Source organism: Doryrhamphus excisus, linkage group LG5 (genome assembly GCF_037039965.1).
Source record: "Doryrhamphus excisus strain RoL-2023G ecotype Guam linkage group LG5, RoL_Dexc_Guam_v1.1, whole genome shotgun sequence".
Classification (NCBI taxonomy): Eukaryota; Metazoa; Chordata; class Actinopteri; order Syngnathiformes; family Syngnathidae; genus Doryrhamphus; species Doryrhamphus excisus.
Window position 1 is genome coordinate 12708183 of NC_136361.1, and position 16749 is coordinate 12724931.

At 42.3% G+C, this 16749-nt stretch overlaps 2 protein-coding genes across 3 annotated transcripts; one reads left to right on the forward strand and one right to left on the reverse strand.

Moving 5' to 3' along the window:
* Window positions 1-1564: 1564 nt before the first annotated feature.
* On the reverse strand, window positions 1565-9768 carry nes (nestin). Its single transcript, XM_058054008.2, has 4 exons — window positions 8862-9768; window positions 8375-8499; window positions 6293-6366; window positions 1565-5404 (listed from the first exon to the last, which is right to left on the reverse strand). Exons 1-4 carry the CDS (start codon window positions 9705-9707, stop codon window positions 2763-2765), a joined length of 3687 nt encoding a protein of 1228 aa, XP_057909991.2. The 5' UTR covers window positions 9708-9768; the 3' UTR covers window positions 1565-2762.
* A 1799-nt stretch (window positions 9769-11567) lies between these two features.
* On the forward strand, window positions 11568-16747 carry LOC131105206 (uncharacterized). Of its 2 annotated transcripts, none has more exons than XM_078790723.1 (7): window positions 11568-11659; window positions 13170-13233; window positions 13319-13498; window positions 14863-15084; window positions 15154-15317; window positions 15389-15501; window positions 16597-16747. In XM_078790723.1, exons 1-7 carry the CDS (start codon window positions 11606-11608, stop codon window positions 16721-16723), a joined length of 924 nt encoding a protein of 307 aa, XP_078646849.1. In that variant the 5' UTR covers window positions 11568-11605; the 3' UTR covers window positions 16724-16747. The 2 variants fall into 2 exon arrangements, with proteins under 2 accessions (XP_078646849.1, XP_078646848.1); XM_078790722.1 differs by having other exon boundaries at window positions 11574-11659; window positions 13165-13233.
* The last annotated feature ends 2 nt before the right edge of the window (window positions 16748-16749 follow it).

Sequence of the window (16749 nt, forward strand, 5' to 3'; positions counted from 1 at the left end):
TCCAGTCAAACCTACTGCGTGGGCTTTCTCCGGGTACTCCGGTTTCCTCCCACATTCCAAAAACATGCTAGGTTAATTGGTGACTCCAAATTGTCCATAGGTATGAATGTGAGTGTGAATGGTTGTTTGTCTATATGTGCCCTGTGAGTGACTGGCCACCAGTCCATGGTGTACCCCGCCTCTCACCTGAAGACAGCTGGGATAGGCTCCAGCACCCCCGCGACCCTTGTGATAAGCAGTAGAAAATGAATGAATGAATGTGTTTTATGAAGTAAATGTTGTATATTGTTTTTATTACGTTTCAGTAACATTTACGTATGTAGGATCAGTAGATCACATTTTGAGAATACCAACCAAAGTCTCCTCATGAGTTTCCTGGTGGCCTGCCAGGCATGGCTACAGTTGGCCAATGACCTGCTCTGCTGGGACTAATGCATTGTGAGTAAACATTTATACGTATAGCTGTAGTTTATTTTAAACTCATATTTGGCACTTGAATTATTTATTATTTGAGTGTTAGTATGCTGTGTGATGATTTCAGCGTTCTGCGTAAAATGACATTGTGAGTGAATGAATGACCTGCTGCAATTTCTGATGGTTTGTGAAGTACCTCAAGATCCCCTATACAATTAGTGATTGGTTTCTGCCAAATAAATGAGCTACTGAGTTGCTAGCAGCACAGTATTTAAACAAGTCGTTGACGCCAGCCAGTATGGCGTTGGTAAAACCTCACTCCCTCTGCCTCAAAAGCTGCACTGAACATTTGGCTCACAGTGCGGGCCGAGCCGTCAGCGACTTAAGATGTTTTTTAAAAATCATTCTTAAAAATCAAGTAGAGCTTACTTGAGAAGAGACTATATGAGAATGACCTTGTAATATTACTTGTATTACTTGCACCCACTCAAATGGCCAGTGAGTGTATGTGACGGACAGTGGCGTGTTAAATTCCAGCATAAACACTGATCCCTTTCCTTCCTCTCGCTGGATAAATTTAGGCAGCAAAGAAGAGAAGGAGGCAAGTCACAATTGTTTGCCAAACTGACTGATGAATGTTGATGGGGGGCGGGGGGATGGGGGGTAGAGGGCAGGAAGGCAAAGAGGTGAGGTCACACATTGTTCACTTTTTTTGGACCTTTCCCCCTCCAAGGCCTCACTGACACTTTCTTGATGTTTGTGTTGCTTTCTGATTATCATTTTTTTCATCCTTTGAGAAATAACAGTATTTGCACTGGTAATATTTTAATTTATTTCATTTCAACTTTTAAATACTTTTTACTCCAATTTGACATATAAAAAACTTATCTTGCTATATTGGACACATAAATAACTACAGTACATCAATACAGATGGCCTTAAAAACCAAATTATGGATTGCTTGCAATAATGAGTTCCTTTTAAGTAACTATTGACGTGTTTTGCCCGGCAGCTGGGCGTGAAGCAATTAGTGGAAGCTTATTGAAGAGATTTTAATCAACTCAAGTGCCATAAAATGCCAATAAATGCTCTGTACTATAACTATGGAAAATAAGGCAAAATGTAAAGTAAGTCGTGAGTATAGTTGTAAAGTTTATTGGAGTGTTAAATGTACTGCAGAATAAACAGTCCAATCAAGCAAAAAAAAGATTTACATTAAAACAGCACACACAAATGAAATAGGAGGATCAATAAACAGCTGCTCCTCCTCAGCCTGTATTGATCACCTCAACAGGAGTTGAAATCTGATTAGCCAGAGATCAATAACAGCTTCCAAGACATCAGTCTTCAACATCAGACCTTCTAGAACACTGAAAGACAATAAGCATGGAAGCAAAAACGTACAAGGTTGGCTAGAGGTGGTAATATCTCTGATGTCAAGATATTGGCATGTTGGTGCTTTGCACCACTAGGGTGCGCTCCAAGGCACAACTTGGACTTATTTAGGCGAGCTTTAACGTCAACTTTACTAGATATTTGTCCACACGTCTTAAAAAGGTTGAATTGGGGCAACTGGACGTTTCACCCAAAATGTATGTCCCTGGGGGTCACAGTGGGGTGTTTGTGGTTGTTGCCAGGCGTGGTTGGTGAACGATCGTCCTGGATTTGCCTGCCTGGTTGGCCAAACAACTCATCGGTGGTCACTGTTCCAGGCAAGTGAGACAATCTTTGGGGGAGAGATGCGAGATGATAGATGATGGCACAAATAAGGGGGCGGCACGGCGGTCGAGTGGTTAGCGTGCAGACCTCACAGCTAGGAGATGAGGGTTCAATTCCACCCTCGGCCATCTCTGTGTGGAGTTTGCATGTTCTCCCCGTGCATGCGTGGGTTTTCTCCGGGTACTCCGGTTTCCTCCCACATTCCAAAAACATGCTAGGTTAATTGGCGACTCTAAATTGTCCATAGGTATGAATGTGAGTGTGAATGGTTGTTTGTCTATATGTGCCCTGTGATTGGCTGGCGACCGGTCCAGGGTGTACCCCGCCTCTCGCCCGAAGACAGCTGGGATAGGCTCCAGCACCCCTGCGACTCTCGTGAGGAAAAGCGGTAGAAAATGAAGGAAGAAAGAATGTTCAGGGTTGCTCGGTCTTCGAGAGAACAAATAGGAAAATTCAACCTTTTTGAATTACCATGATTTGATGACTGAGAATTTACACAGACGTGTTTTTTAAAAAGCAACATTTTTGCCCTAAAAAAACAAACTAAATTGTCAGGCTTACAAGAACACAAGGGGGCGCTATGACCTCTAAAACGTGTTTTAAAAGCAGATGTATTCTTTTGCTTCAGACTACTCATCCCCAGAAGACCAGAATCCACCCTCAGCTTCCGACTCCTCAGAATGGACCAATCCCCCCTCTTTCTGAGGAGCGTGTCCATGGGCGGAGCTCCCGTTGACCGCCTTCCCCCAATCCAGCCTGCCATCAAACGTCATGATATTGGCATCCTCAGTCGTGTCGTCATCTGCTCGGAAAGTGGCGGCGTCCTCCACAGTTGACGCCCAGAAGTCGTGCTTGTCTTTGCCGTTTGTTTTGAGGAATTCTGCTGAGTCTTCCACGGTGAAGATGACGTTCTCCTCGAGTGTTGTGTCAGGGGAGATCTCTACAGGTTCCTTTTCAAATATGGCAGCACCCTCACTGTCGACTCCTTGCTCACATGGACGACTCTGGACAGATTCCTCACATGGTGCTTCTTCATCCTTTGGAGCTGTGATGTCTAAGTCCTCCCTGGGGTTCTCCAAGACTGTCCAATCAGCTGCCAGACAGTCTGCAGTGTCTTCTACGAGGCTCTCTGCAGACAAACATGAAGTAGCTTGTACGTCGGCAGAGATGAGATCTTGCAGTTTTTCCAGGACAGACTCTGGCTCCTCTCTGCCCTCTTCTACTTCTTCTACTACTTCTACTACTTCTACTTCTTCCGTTTCTTCTACTTCTTCTACTACTTCTACTTCTTCTACTACTTCTACTTCTTCTACGTCTTCTACTTCTTCTACTACTTCTACTTCTTCTGTTTCTTCTACGTCTTCTACTTCTTCTACTACTTCTACTTCTTCTGTTTTTTCTACTTCTTCTACGTCTTCTACTTCTTTTACTACTTCTTCTAATTCTTCTATTTCTTCTACTTTTTCTTCTTCTACTTCTTCTATTTCTTCTTCTACGTCTTCTTCTTCTATGTCAGTCCTGTTGAGGAACTCACTAAAGGCGATGGGATCTTGTATTTCATCCACATGTGTTTCCATGGAAACATTGAAGTGAAAGTCTTCCTCCATTCTTCCCGGATCCTCTGAAGCATCCTGGTCATCTTCCTCTTCCTCCTCATCCTCCTCGTTCTTCTCCTCCTCCAGGAACTTTGTGAAGTCCTTGAGGTCCACATTGTTTTCTGCTTGCCCATTAGATTCCACGCAGGTGTTCACTTGGTCGACATGTTGCTCCATCATCATCATTTCATTCTCATCATCCTCAGGTAGCTGCACCTGGTTGTAGTTGTCCAGGTGTTGAGCAAAGTGGGAAGCATATCTATCTGTGGAGAGGTTTTCCAATTCCAGCTCCACAAGTCTGTCCGTATCAATCTCCTCGTCATAGAGAACATTTTCGGGGACCACAGGTGTGCTCCTCACATCTTCATCAAAGATGACCTCACTGGCCTCTGAGGTGGCGTTGTCCAGCCCGGCATATTTCTGCTCACACTCCACTGCTTCCTCTTCCACTTCCTCACAAAGATCCTCCATAGTTCCAAAGTTCTTAGCCTTGCTCTCACTCCAGGCAACGGGGTCTCCAGTCTTCTGGTCCTGCTCGCCATCACTGGATTCGCTCTCTTCTACGTGTGATGCCTGAGTGTTGGCGTCTGTCTCATCACTCTTGTATCGGATTAGAGGACGCGTGTCGGCCAGAGTGTTGTCCAGAGCGTAGCTGTCACTCTCCAACTCGGTCCTCCAGGACACCGAGACGTTTTGTGAGTCTTCGTCCTCATCATCATGGTTGTTGGAACACTGAGAGTTCTCTCCATGGTGGTTGGAAATGTGGTCTTCTTGCTCCTTCATTTCTTCTCTGCATGGCTCAGACCTTCTTGCTGAGATGCTCTCCTCCGGTTCTGCATATTCTGCCTCTGGTTTTGGATCATTTGGCTCAACATAGATCTTCTTTTCCATCACACTGTCCCACGTGTCCATCTCTTCTCCATCAGTATACAACATGTCCACTGCTTCTATTTCATTTGTTGCCAAGGTGGAGTAGCTTATTTCCTGCCTCATCTCATCCGTGTGCTTCTTGGAGATGTTTATCTCCTCTGCATCATCACACTGGGAAGATGGGCTACTTGTCCTGGATTCTGGAGTGGCTTCCAGTAAGGCCTCTGTTTCTGAACTTGACGTTTCCTCCTGATATTTCGCACACACTTCCTCCGCCAACACCTCAGTCGGAACACCAGTTGTCTCTTTTTGACCACATTCAACCGAGGAACTGAAAGTCTCCTCTGTCAATCCCAGAAGGTCTGATGTCTGTTCCTGGCTGCTGGTTTGTTGCTGAATGATTTCATTAGAGACCGGTGGCAATGAAGACTGGAGATTAAGGCTGACAGCTGCTTTTTCCTCCACTGAAACAACATCTTCACACACGTCTCCATCAGGAAGCTCATCCTCTTCTCCTGAAGGAGAAAGAGGCTCAGCGTAGGTCACTTTCTCGTCCACTTCCTGCGCTCTGAACTCTTCCACTGCTCCATTCTGTAGTATTTTGGGATACGGGATTTCTTGCTTTGCCATTGTAGTTTTATCCTCCTCGTCAGGCTTTCCTGGTTCCTTCTGAGGTTCTCTGTTGGTTTCGGGCTTGTACCGCAAGAGCCTGGTAGCATTAAATGCGACTGGCTGTCGGTGGAGAGGAGACGAGATGGGAGTGGTGTTACGGCGATAATTCTCTGGAAAAGCCTTCAAAGATGTGTCTGTGGAGGAGAAGATCTGATCAGTGACTGTCATAAAAATATGAGCTTTCTGACCAAGTGGTACACCTCATCCATAGAGGGTGTCCCTTCTGGGCCATTCATTGGTCCAGACAGCTGACATCCTCTCTAGGAGCTCAGGAACTGGGGCTAAAAGCCACCTTCTCCATGGAGGGCACACACTAATGGAAGCTATTGATTGTCCATTTCCTTTCTGACTGGAAAGTGAGGCCATGTGGCTCATTGTTCTTCGGGGATGTTCTCCGGTGCTTCTTGGATTACATCAGGCTTCGACCACCCCCAACCACCCCCAATCCTCTCTAATATCACTACTAAACTACTAAACTACTAAACATGACGCTCTATTAGTTATACTAATAGATGGAAAATGTTGATCTGACATTATTGGCCCTGAACATTATTTTATTATTTTTATTATTTACTATTATTATATTGTTATTTTATTTGAAAGTCGTCATTTTTAGCACAACTACCATATTTGGTAACCTGAACTTAAGTCTTACTGTAAGACTATAGAACCACATGATCTCTCCCAGCAAATCAATGACAATTTAAAAAAAACTGTATTTTGCCGCTATTGCATATTAGTCATTAGAAATCAAAAGATCATAAAAGAACACAATTGCTCCAAATTTCTGGGGTTAAAATTAGGACATTTTAGTTCTAAGTGCCCTATAAACAATTAATATGCTTGAATTGAATTACTGTTATGTTGATTTTAATTGAATATAATTTTCTTAGTATCTGACTTCCTGTTCCTGCTGGCTGTCTTTGTCTTCTTGTCCATAAGTGATCAGTGCTCCACTATTTTCTTTTAATAGGTAAAGTGGCAGCTCTAATCTTTAACAAATCTTTATTATGTTTTTATACCTTTAAATAAAATATTCCTGGGCTGTTTCTGCAGAGTGATGTCTCTTCGAAGGCCCTCGCCATCCAGCAAAGCACTGCAAAAAAAAAAACACACAAAAAGTCGCAGATGTTCAGCTCGCCCATGAAAAACCTTGGTAGCAGGAAGCGGAGCGTCTTTAAGTGGAGGAAGGAAAGAAACACGGCACTGTTGTTATGGTAATAAGGGAAAGGCCCCGCTGTTGATGGGCCATCTGCGCACACACGCACAATGCTAGCTGATATTATTAGCAGACCATGCAGCACTAATGCCACCATCGCTATTCACATGTTGACCATCCTCCATTCCACCACTTTTTTAATCACTCATATATTTTATACAGTACTACTAATAATGATCTATTCCCAATGACACAGTCTCATTGACATTGAAGTGCACTTCCTACTTCTACTCCCCCTCCCACCCTTGCTGCTGTTATCCTAGCATCCCACAACTCATAAATTGCTGAAGAGAGTGGGTCAATATGTCCAAGAGGGGCGAGGGGGTGCGGGCAGTGTAGGGGGGGTTTGAGTAATGTGGGGAGTCATGTGAAGGAGAAAGCAGCGCTCCACAATGGACTCGTCACTGGCTGCTGTTTCAAGGACGTGACCTTTTAGTCCCAGCAGCTGCAGCCAGAATATTCTTTCATTGGAGGGGGGTCAGCTGACTCAAACACACTTTGGACTAAAACATCTAGATCACAGTAGATCACACAGGCAGGACCACGTGAACAGTGTTGCATCTTCTCATGATGCATGTCATCTCTATTGGGGGAAACAAGGAATCAACCTCTGGTAGAGCAGTCCTCACTTCTCAAACTTAGTCTGGTTATTTATTGAGGGCCAACTGGCACCAAACTTGGCTGAGATATCACTTTGGTCACCATCTTTGAATCAAGCTGATAGTTGCGAGTTACTTGTAAAGAGACCAATGAGAATAACATGCTGGGATCATCAGTAGAACTTCATTCATTCTTCATTTTCTACCGCTTTTCCTCATGTTGCGGGGGGTGCTGGAGCCTATCCCCTATACCCTGGACTGGTCGCCAGCCAATCACAGGGCACATATAGACAAACAACCATTCACACTCACATTCATACCTATGGACAATTTGGAGTCGGTCATTCATTCACTCACAATGTCATTTTACGGACATGCAGTTATGCTGAAATCATCACACAGCAAACTAACACTCAAATAATAAATAATTCAAGTGCCAAATACGAGTTTAAAATAAACTACAGCTATTTAAATGTTTACCCACAATGCATTAGTCACAGCAGAGCAGGTCATCGGCCAACTGTAGTCATGCCTGGCAGGCCACCAGGAAACTCATGAGGAGACTTTGGTTGGTATTCTCAAAATGTGATCTACTGATCCTACATGAGTAAATGTTACTGACGTATAATTATTCAAATGTACATAAAAACAATATACAACATTTACTTCATAAAACACATTCATTTTCTACTGCTTATCACGAGGGTCGCGGGGGTGCTGGAGCCTATCCCAGCTGTCTCCGGGCGAGAGGCAGGGTACACCCTGGACTGGTCGCCAGCCAATCACAGGGCACATATAGACAAACAACCATTCATACTCACATTCATACCTATAGACAATTTGGAGTCGCCAATTAACCTAGCATGTTTTTGGAATGTGGAAGGAAACCGGAATACCTTGAGAAAACCCACGCATGCACGGGGAGAACATGCAAACTCCACACAGAGATGGCCGAGGGAGGAATTGAACCCTGGTCTCCTAGCTGTGAGGTCTGCGCGCTAACCACTAGAGCGCCGTGCCGATCAGTGGAACTGAACACAGCGGCCTGGAACAAAGGATTCAACCTTTGAGGTACCATGGAATGTAGTAAATGATCTGGTCTTTCTCTTGTATTGCGCTTTTCCACCTCCACTGTTAGCACATTTACCTGCTGATGACGCAGCATCAGGAGCAACTGGGGGTTCGGTATCTTGCCCAAGGATACTTCGCCATCAGTGTTTCTTTTACATATTTTGTATAACATATTTTACATATTTTGTATAACAAAGTGTCCTGCATGTTTCTACCTGTAGGTGGCAACCTCCATGCTGAGAGACATCTTCTGTTGCAGCAGGCCTCGGTTCTCCAGGACCAGAAGATCAAGTTGCTGGCCTAGATCTTCCTTCTCCTTCTCCAAGATCTCCCAGTGCTCCTGCAGGAACAAGAAGTGCAGCAAGAAGTGTGATGAGCTTTGAGAAGCTTAGATGATCCATTCTGGTTGTTTGTTAGACATTCAGGAGTCAGCCAGGCCGGAACAAAAGTGGGAAGCGCAATTGTTTCACCGGCTTCTCTTGAGCCAGAAAAGGGAACATGCACATTGAAGAGGAAGAGGTCATCTGGGAATGACTCATAAATTCTTTATAAAGACACTTGTCCTCGGGAAGTTGGATGGAAGCATAACAAGAAGACGTGATCATCTGCTGGTTCAACTCTAAATCAGTTCATGATTCCCGCCTTTTTCTTACAGATGAAAGTTGATGAAAAAGGACATGGACAAGGAGAGACAACCCTCACCTGAAGTTTGTGGATGTTCTGCCTGTGTTCCTCCCTTTGCTGGTCAGCACTCCTCTCCAGATGCATCCTCACATCTCGAGCAGAGACCATGTCCCTCTCCAGTGCTCGCAGCTTCGCCTGGTTCTCGCTCTTCTCTCTGTCCGCTTGGCTCAGGCGTGCCCTGTTCTGGTTCAGGGACTCCTCCAGGTCAACTAACTGAGCCTCATAGGTTTCTGCCATCTCCTGCCAGGCTCTGGAGGCCCTTTGGCAGAGCTCCTGCTCCAGCTGATGGAGGTCAGAAGTCGGGTTTCCCCTCTGAGCAAAGTGTGGTGGTACTGACGCTCTGGAATGTTTCAGTGTTCTTTCCAAGCGGGCCACATCCTGCTGATGGGTCTGAACCAGGAGGCTCATTTCATCCTCCAGCTGGCTGATCTTCTGCCTGAGCCACATTTGAGCCCGGTGCTCCTCCTCCAGCTCCTTCCTACTCAGTTCCAGCTTGGTCTTGGCCTCCACTTGGGCCTGCGCTTCCCTCTGCCAGTGCCGGCCCAGAGCCTTCAGCTCCTCACTCAGCTTGTTGACCTCCATCTCCGTGCAGACTCTGTCCCTCCAGGCTGCGTCCAGCTCTGCTCTGGTCTGACAGAGTTCTTCCTGCATGCTCTTCTTCCTCACTGAGGTGCTGTGACTGCTGCGCTGCAGAGCTTGGATCTCTTGGGTGAGCAGCATGTTCTCTTCCTCCAGGAATTTGACCCGGCCCAGGTAGCTCTCCAGGCGTCGGTTCAGGTCCAGCATCTGGTGCTTCTCCTGGGCCAGTTGACCCCGTGGCAAGTGTCCATGTGTAGAGAGCAGCTCCATGTCAGCGATGGACATCACAAAACCTCCAACTGGACCTGACACAATGATGCTCCTGGGTGGCTTGGCCTGTGTGGCCGCTGTCCACTCAAGCAGGAGCTAATGAAGGAGGAGGGGGAGGAGACCGGAGGGGGAGGGAGTGATGGAGTAGAGGAGGTGAGGTCATTTCTAACATTAACTCTTTCACTGCTAAGCACGAGAGCCATGAGAAGAACAACAGCATCATGAAAAGTGCTGGGCCGCTTTGGTCTCCAAGTACTTGGACAGTGGAAGTGTGTTTATATGAGTTCATATAATATTCATACATCACAACATTGGATACAAAAATAATACCATTAAGATGTGATTCAAGTGTAGGATGTCAACTTTAATTTCACTAAAATATGCCATTTATCATTCAATGACAGTAAAAAGACAAGTTGCGATTAAATTGCATGCAAGCAGCGCCCTCTAGTGACACATGTGGTAATTACACAATAAACGGTGTCAATTCGTGCACTTCCTTACTTACTGTAACCACCCATAATAGTCGCCATCTTGCCTCCATGGGGCACAAATTGTCATTGTACGGGGCAACCTAAATGTTGCTGGTCATGTTTTGTTGAGTGGTTGCAATTTTCCATTTAAAAGGAGAAAAGTCATAGTAAGTTTTGCTGTTTCACTCTATCACAATTTTTCCAAAACATAAATTAATAAATCATGCTGTGTTGTGATTGTGTATGCCCTATTGTGATGCATATTCAAGCATATGTCACATATTTATTTGCCTAAATGAAGCAATACAAGCATAAAAATGGCTAAATGAACAAAAACACAAATATAAGGTATTCAAAAGATGGATTTGATAACTCTACACTGGTCACTAGGTGTCAGTGTAGTCGGTGATGTTACTGTAATGTTTGGTGAGGCAGACAAGGACCAGACTTAATCACCAAAATAACAGGCTTTCATTGCAAGAATCAGTTACCCACACAAAGCTGAAACTCATCTCTGAACCCCCAGTGTTACTTTCTGTTGGTTCTTCACTCGGAACACATTTATAGCAATACACACAAACACAAGTCTCATACATGTGTTAAATGGCTAATTCTGTGTATTGGTAATTTGAGTGTAAAGGTGACTATAGGGGTGTTATTTCATGCCTAGAGGTCTCTACCCGTGTTAAACCTGTGTTTAGAAGGTAGTAAACAGGTTTTCTATGTTCAAACTATGAAAATATTCCATTCCAAGTAAGAAATCTAACTTTGCGGAAATTAATTTATCACAGTTGAGTCTGTAACCAATTGGCCACGATAAAAAGGGACTGAGGGACGAATAAAGGCATATCTTAATCTTGATTTCTGTACTCCTTTAAGACAGCACGAGAGTGGCTCAGATTTGCATTTTATGGTTGGAACACAAAATTGGGGAAGTCAAACTTCCCAAAAAGTCTAAATGAGGATGTTGCCAAATTATGTGTAAACATACAGTAGACAAAAGTATTGGGACAGCCAAAAACCACTTGCACTCAACTCAGATTTTGTACAAGATTTTGGAGTATGGCGATTAGTGAGGTCAGAGTTCACAGATGTTGGGCCTGTTCAAGTTCTTCCACTCCAAGCTTCTACATGATGCAAGCTCTTTAATACCAGTAGAACCTGTAGCCTCATTGTTGCTGTGCAGCATGTAAAACCAACATGGCCGTTTGACAAAAAGATGAAGTGTAAGGTAAACATTTGCAGCTGTCATCCAGAGTGTTCGCTAAACAGTCTGTTCACACCTGTATAAAAGCTGAAAAGCAGAAGTTGGTGTCAGAATCGACTGGCCACAAGACGAAGACACTTCTCCTTATTCAGCTGCTCTCCTTCTTCTTCTTCACTGTCTTCTTTTCTCCTCCAGTCACACATCAACACAAGCTGCAGTGATGGCAGAGTCGGATGTCAGCTACGCCTCAGTTGTCTTTAGGAGTGACAAACATCCACCATCCAGAGGTGCGTCACTTTACATCTTTATGGAAGTCCTTGATGTACACTAGTAGGCATATTATCTGTCCTGTGGTTTAAGGTTAATAATGCACATTTCATGTATGGCAGCATTTGAACTAAATATTTTCCCTTGTATTCAGAATATTGCTTTAAGCACCAGATTTATGGTTCTGTATTTGATCTGCTGTAGAGAAATGTGTTTTATATTCAAATCAGGAAAACTAAATTATAAGAGGGTTATATCTCTGCTCGTATGTGACATTCTATGTCTTTGCATTGCTGCACAGTGAACATTTGGGCCTTAATGGGTCATTTGTTAGGCACGAAATAAACTAAACTATGACATTACAACACGTTTGTCATGAAACCTTAAATCAAGGCTGAATTATTACATGACATCTCCTTAGCTTGTTGAACCTCTGTTTATTGTTTAATGAATTAATTATCTATGCCCATTTTAGAGGGCACTCTAAAAGCACACACTTTTAAATAAATAAATATATGACAGTAGAACACAGAGGGCCGTATACTAAAAAATTTAATCCAGGGGCCATTTGATATCTTGTAAAGCAACACATAGATATGCTAAGACGTTATATATATTTAAAAAAATAATAATCACAGCTTTGTGATATAGGTGAAAAAGCTTATTATTAGCATCAACTTCACTCTTTTCCCTTTGTTAGCCCCCATTCTTCTTAAATAATCTTTGAACATTTCTTCTACAAAATATTATGACTATTATGACATTCCAATTTAAAAACAAAATTGTAGGTTGTTTCTCATAATATTAAGACAAAATAACCATTAAAAAGACATTATTTTTCCTCATAATGTTACAAGTTTATTCTGGTAAAATTTAAACTTTATTTGTTCTTAATATTTTCAACTAATACTTAAAGTTACTGCTGTTTTTTTCCAACTGTTTCAACTATCTTTCTGTATAATTTCTTGTCATAACATTGTGGCTTTATTGTCATAATATTACTGTTATAACTGTTGCACAACCCAATTTTCCAAAATTACATCTTTATTTTGTTTTATAACTACTAAAATGACATTATATTTCCTCGTAATATTGTTCTGGACATTTTCTCATTAGATTACAACTTTGTTCTTTTCAGTTTTGACCTTTAAAATTAATTATAAAATGATTTTTTAAATTTTCACTGTTTTGTTTGGCTTTTTAAAAAAAATAATAAAATTCTTGTTAAATACTATTTTTAAAATGTGCCACCGGCCAGAAAAACCCCAGCCATGGTGTGCAAACGGCCCCGGTGCCTCACTTTGGACACCTATGGTCTAAGAGGAGAAGTGTTCTTCCTTCACCCATTTAAACAAATATGGTGCAGTCAAGTCTTCTAATTAAAAAAAAGACACTGGTGATTGGACTTGTAACCGACACTGGGCACTTGTAGTCCTGGCCTAGTAAAACTCTGGCCCTTGGACAATTATAATTGAGGTCCCCTGACCTATAATGACAAATCTATGATGTGGTTGTGTCATTCTAGCCCAGAAGGCAGACGAAACGCTGTACGACGAGGTTAAAGTTGGAAACGGTCATCATGGCAACGGAAAAGGTACGCTGGGGTTCTGCTTCTATGGTCGTGAATTTCTCCTTTGTTCCGAGAAGTCAAACATCATCATCTCATGCTTTTACAAAAGGGAAGCAGTCCACCAGCGACCAGGGCGTGGAGGACAGTTTCAAATCTGCAGACGACTCTGTGGGACTGGTACCGCATCTCAAGGAAGCCCGGAGTCATCATCACTGTCAGCTGTTGGTTTGTTTTACGGTGCTACTGTGCGTCACGCTAATGCTAGCCATCATGGCCTTCTACTTCTACTGTGAGTGTCAAAGCAGTCATCTTCCTTTGCCAATCCTACTGTTACAGATTCTGGAAAAACTAGAAAGCTTTCTGTGGTGGTTTATTGTGTGTAGCTCTATAGGAGGCCACAACTCTATACAAAAGGCTGAAAAATGAGCATAAAAGGTCCCCTTTAACATTTACATATTTCACAGCCTAGCATATCTTGATGATCGACATTAGTGTGTAAATGAATTAAATGTGAAATGTCTGGTATACACACAAGAAAAGAAAACACAATGTACTAAATCTGGACTGCGCAGGACATCAGGTGACGAGCCTGACTTGTTCAGCTTCTGCATTCTTGTTTAGACGTGGATGCTATATTTTCCTTTAACTTTTAAGTTCTTTTATGAGTAAGTTCTTGTTTAGATGTGGATGCTATATTTTCCTGTAACTTTTAAGTTCTTTTATGAGTAATTTGACCACTTAACTTTGCTTAGTCTGCCAAGTGTGAACATAGTTTTTTTATGGTACCTTTATGGTAGCAGACAGAGAACAGAGAAAAACATTACATAGACGTTTTTAATTAATTTGAATGTAATTGTGTGATATAAGTATTTGATCCCCTAGCAACCAGCAAGCATTCTGACCCCCACAAGCTGGTTACATGTCCATGAAACACACATATTTGTCCTGTTCCTTTAGGAAGTACGCCTAATCCCAATTCATCATGTGGATAAAAGACACCTAACAATCTATTCTATTCAAATGTTCCCGCCATCATGGGCAATAGCAAAGAGCTATCAAACTTGCACATTGGGGGGGGCACAAGACGATACAAGTACAATGACAAAAAAATTATGACGTTACACTTAATGTTACACACTCCAACCTCCCACTGAGGAAGAGACTGTAAGACTGACAGAATCAATCCGTTCATGCCGTTGTTCTATGGTGCTGAAACTAATGTGTGAATCCTCTCCCTGCCTGTATGCAAAATGATTGACTCAATTTTTATTTATTGTGCAATTAATTAATGTATTATTGTCCCAGGCTTAGTTACCATGAGACATTTTTTTTCTGAACGAGAACTCTTGTGACACAAGTCAAGGCAAGAGTCCATTGCCCTCACCCAGCCCACAATGACAAGGGAGGAGCTGGTTAACAATGTCAGAGGAGTTGGGAGCACAGTCAGCAGGAAAAGTACTAGTAACACACATGGTTTGAACTTTGACAATCAGCACATTTAGTTTGTTACGGACTCTTCTTATCTGTGAATAGGGGTAAACATACAAAACCAGCAGGGGTTCAAATACTTATTTCTTCCTGTGTATTCTAGCTAACTGAATTGAATTGTTTCTGAGCATTGTGGTCCCTGAAGAGCTGCCTGTTGTGTCCCAGTGAGCAACGTCTCGTACATGCGGGCGGAAAAGCAGAATTATACATCAGAAGTCTACAATCTGTCGCTTGAAATCAAGCAGCTCAACATGAAGGCAGAGCAGCTGGAGACAGAGAAGAACACTTTGATGCAAGAGTTGAATATCATGAGGGCCGAGTGGGCCATGTTGAACATCAGTCGGGCTCAATGGGCCATCGACACCTTCTGTCCAAAAGAAAATGGCGGTATGTCACCACCATATAACGTCCACTGGTGATGACAGTATGAATGAAAGCATGCGTTGGTGGTTTCAGAAAGACTGTGTCGTGCATGTGAACATGGTTGGAAACACTTTCAGTCCAGCTGCTATCTCATCAACAATGCGGAAAACGAAAATCGGAAAACTTGGGAAGGTGCCCGTCAGAGCTGCTATGATGCCAGTTCTGACCTGGCTGTCGTAGAAAACCAAGACCACATGGTAAAGACAACTTTTCGTTCTTTGATCAGCTTGTTTATTCATGTTTTGATTGTGTCTCTCTTGTGATTCAGAAATTCATTAGCAATAATAGTTGGAATAGTCAGGGTACTTTGGGCTACTGGGTTGGCCTGAGAGTGGAGGACGATAAATGGAAGTGGGCCAACGGCAGTGACGCCACTATAAGGTAAAACGAAATACTCCTCACAACACTCTCTCCAAGTATTAAGTCATCATGTGAAGAGCTTGTAACCAAAAGGCGCTAAATCCAATTTTCACTAAGTTGCATGTTTTTCATGAGTTTAATAGACCTCTGTCATGTGTATCCAAATCACATATTTTGATCTTGAAATCATTTTAAAAAATATGAAAAAAAGTGATATGAAATTTATGCTTTCAACCAAAAGGCGCTATTTCCATTTCAGATTTCAACCAAAAGAAGCTAAATCCCTTTCTTTATTCTTTATTCTGATTGGCCCACGTTTCCCATCTATTGATAATCTGACCAATCAGAGAGAAGAATACAATTGGCACTGCACATACAGAAAGCCAGTATCAGTGCGCATCCTGTTTTGTTTGTGTACATTATGTACACGTATGATAGTTACAGTATGTTATGCAATTCAGGAGAACACAAATTGTGTTTTTACAGTATTCTGTAACATGGACATTTTTTTTACGCCATAAAAGGCATGTCTCTACCTTGACACCTCCAACTTTCATGAGAAACATTATTTTACTTGTACTAAAAAACATACAATGTAAAGAGTTTGTAATGAGATGATTTTTGTCATTGTCACCTTCATGGTGCAGTCAAATATGAGCACTGCTTTTAATAAATTTTTTATTAATTTAATTAATAATTATTATTTTGTATTGTATGTTGGGAATGACTTCTGTGTTGTAATTATTTTATTAGCATAGCACATTAAAGCACCTTACATTCTTTTACAACAATGCCATTGAAGAAGTTAAAGGTGACTTCAAATTTATTTTAGCCAAAAGGCGCTAAATCCATCATTTCAGCCAAAAGGGGCTGAATCCGAAAAAAAAATAATAAAAAAAAAATATATGAAATACATGGTGTGTGCAGGATTTTTATAGCATGCATTTTTATGACCTATATTGATAGCTCTTTCATTTGCAATATAGACTTGATGACCAAATAGATTGATATGTGCGTAGTTAAAAATCATTGATTTTCTCAAAATCAGTCAAAATGGATTTAGCGCCTTTTGGTTGCAAGCTCTTCATGTGTATCATCAACATCCTTTGCCCTCAGATGGAAACCAAAGGGTTACGACTCTGGAGATGCTTGTGCGATTTCTGTCATGTCTGACAGATTGAAGGCTGTAGGATGCTCTACAACACAACGATGGATCTGCAAGAAGACAGCCTTATCCCTTTAGACGCTGCAGCCACACTTGTAACATTT

Coding starts and splice junctions, on each gene's coding strand:
- nes (XM_058054008.2), bottom strand. CDS start 9,707: ATGTCCATCGCTGACATGGAGCTGCTCTCTACACATGGACACTTGCCA. Junction 8,500..8,861: donor AGAACATCCACAAACTTCAG/GTGAGGGTTGTC, acceptor TTGTTCCTGCAG/GAGCACTGGGAGATCTTGGA. Junction 5,405..6,292: donor CAGGAATATTTTATTTAAAG/GTATAAAAACAT, acceptor TCTCCTCCACAG/ACACATCTTTGAAGGCTTTT.
- LOC131105206 (XM_078790722.1), top strand. CDS start 11,593: ATGGCAGAGTCGGATGTCAGCTACGCCTCAGTTGTCTTTAGGAGTGAC. Junction 11,660..13,164: donor CAAACATCCACCATCCAGAG/GTGCGTCACTTT, acceptor GTGTCATTCTAG/CCCAGAAGGCAGACGAAACG. Junction 13,234..13,318: donor TCATCATGGCAACGGAAAAG/GTACGCTGGGGT, acceptor CTTTTACAAAAG/GGAAGCAGTCCACCAGCGAC.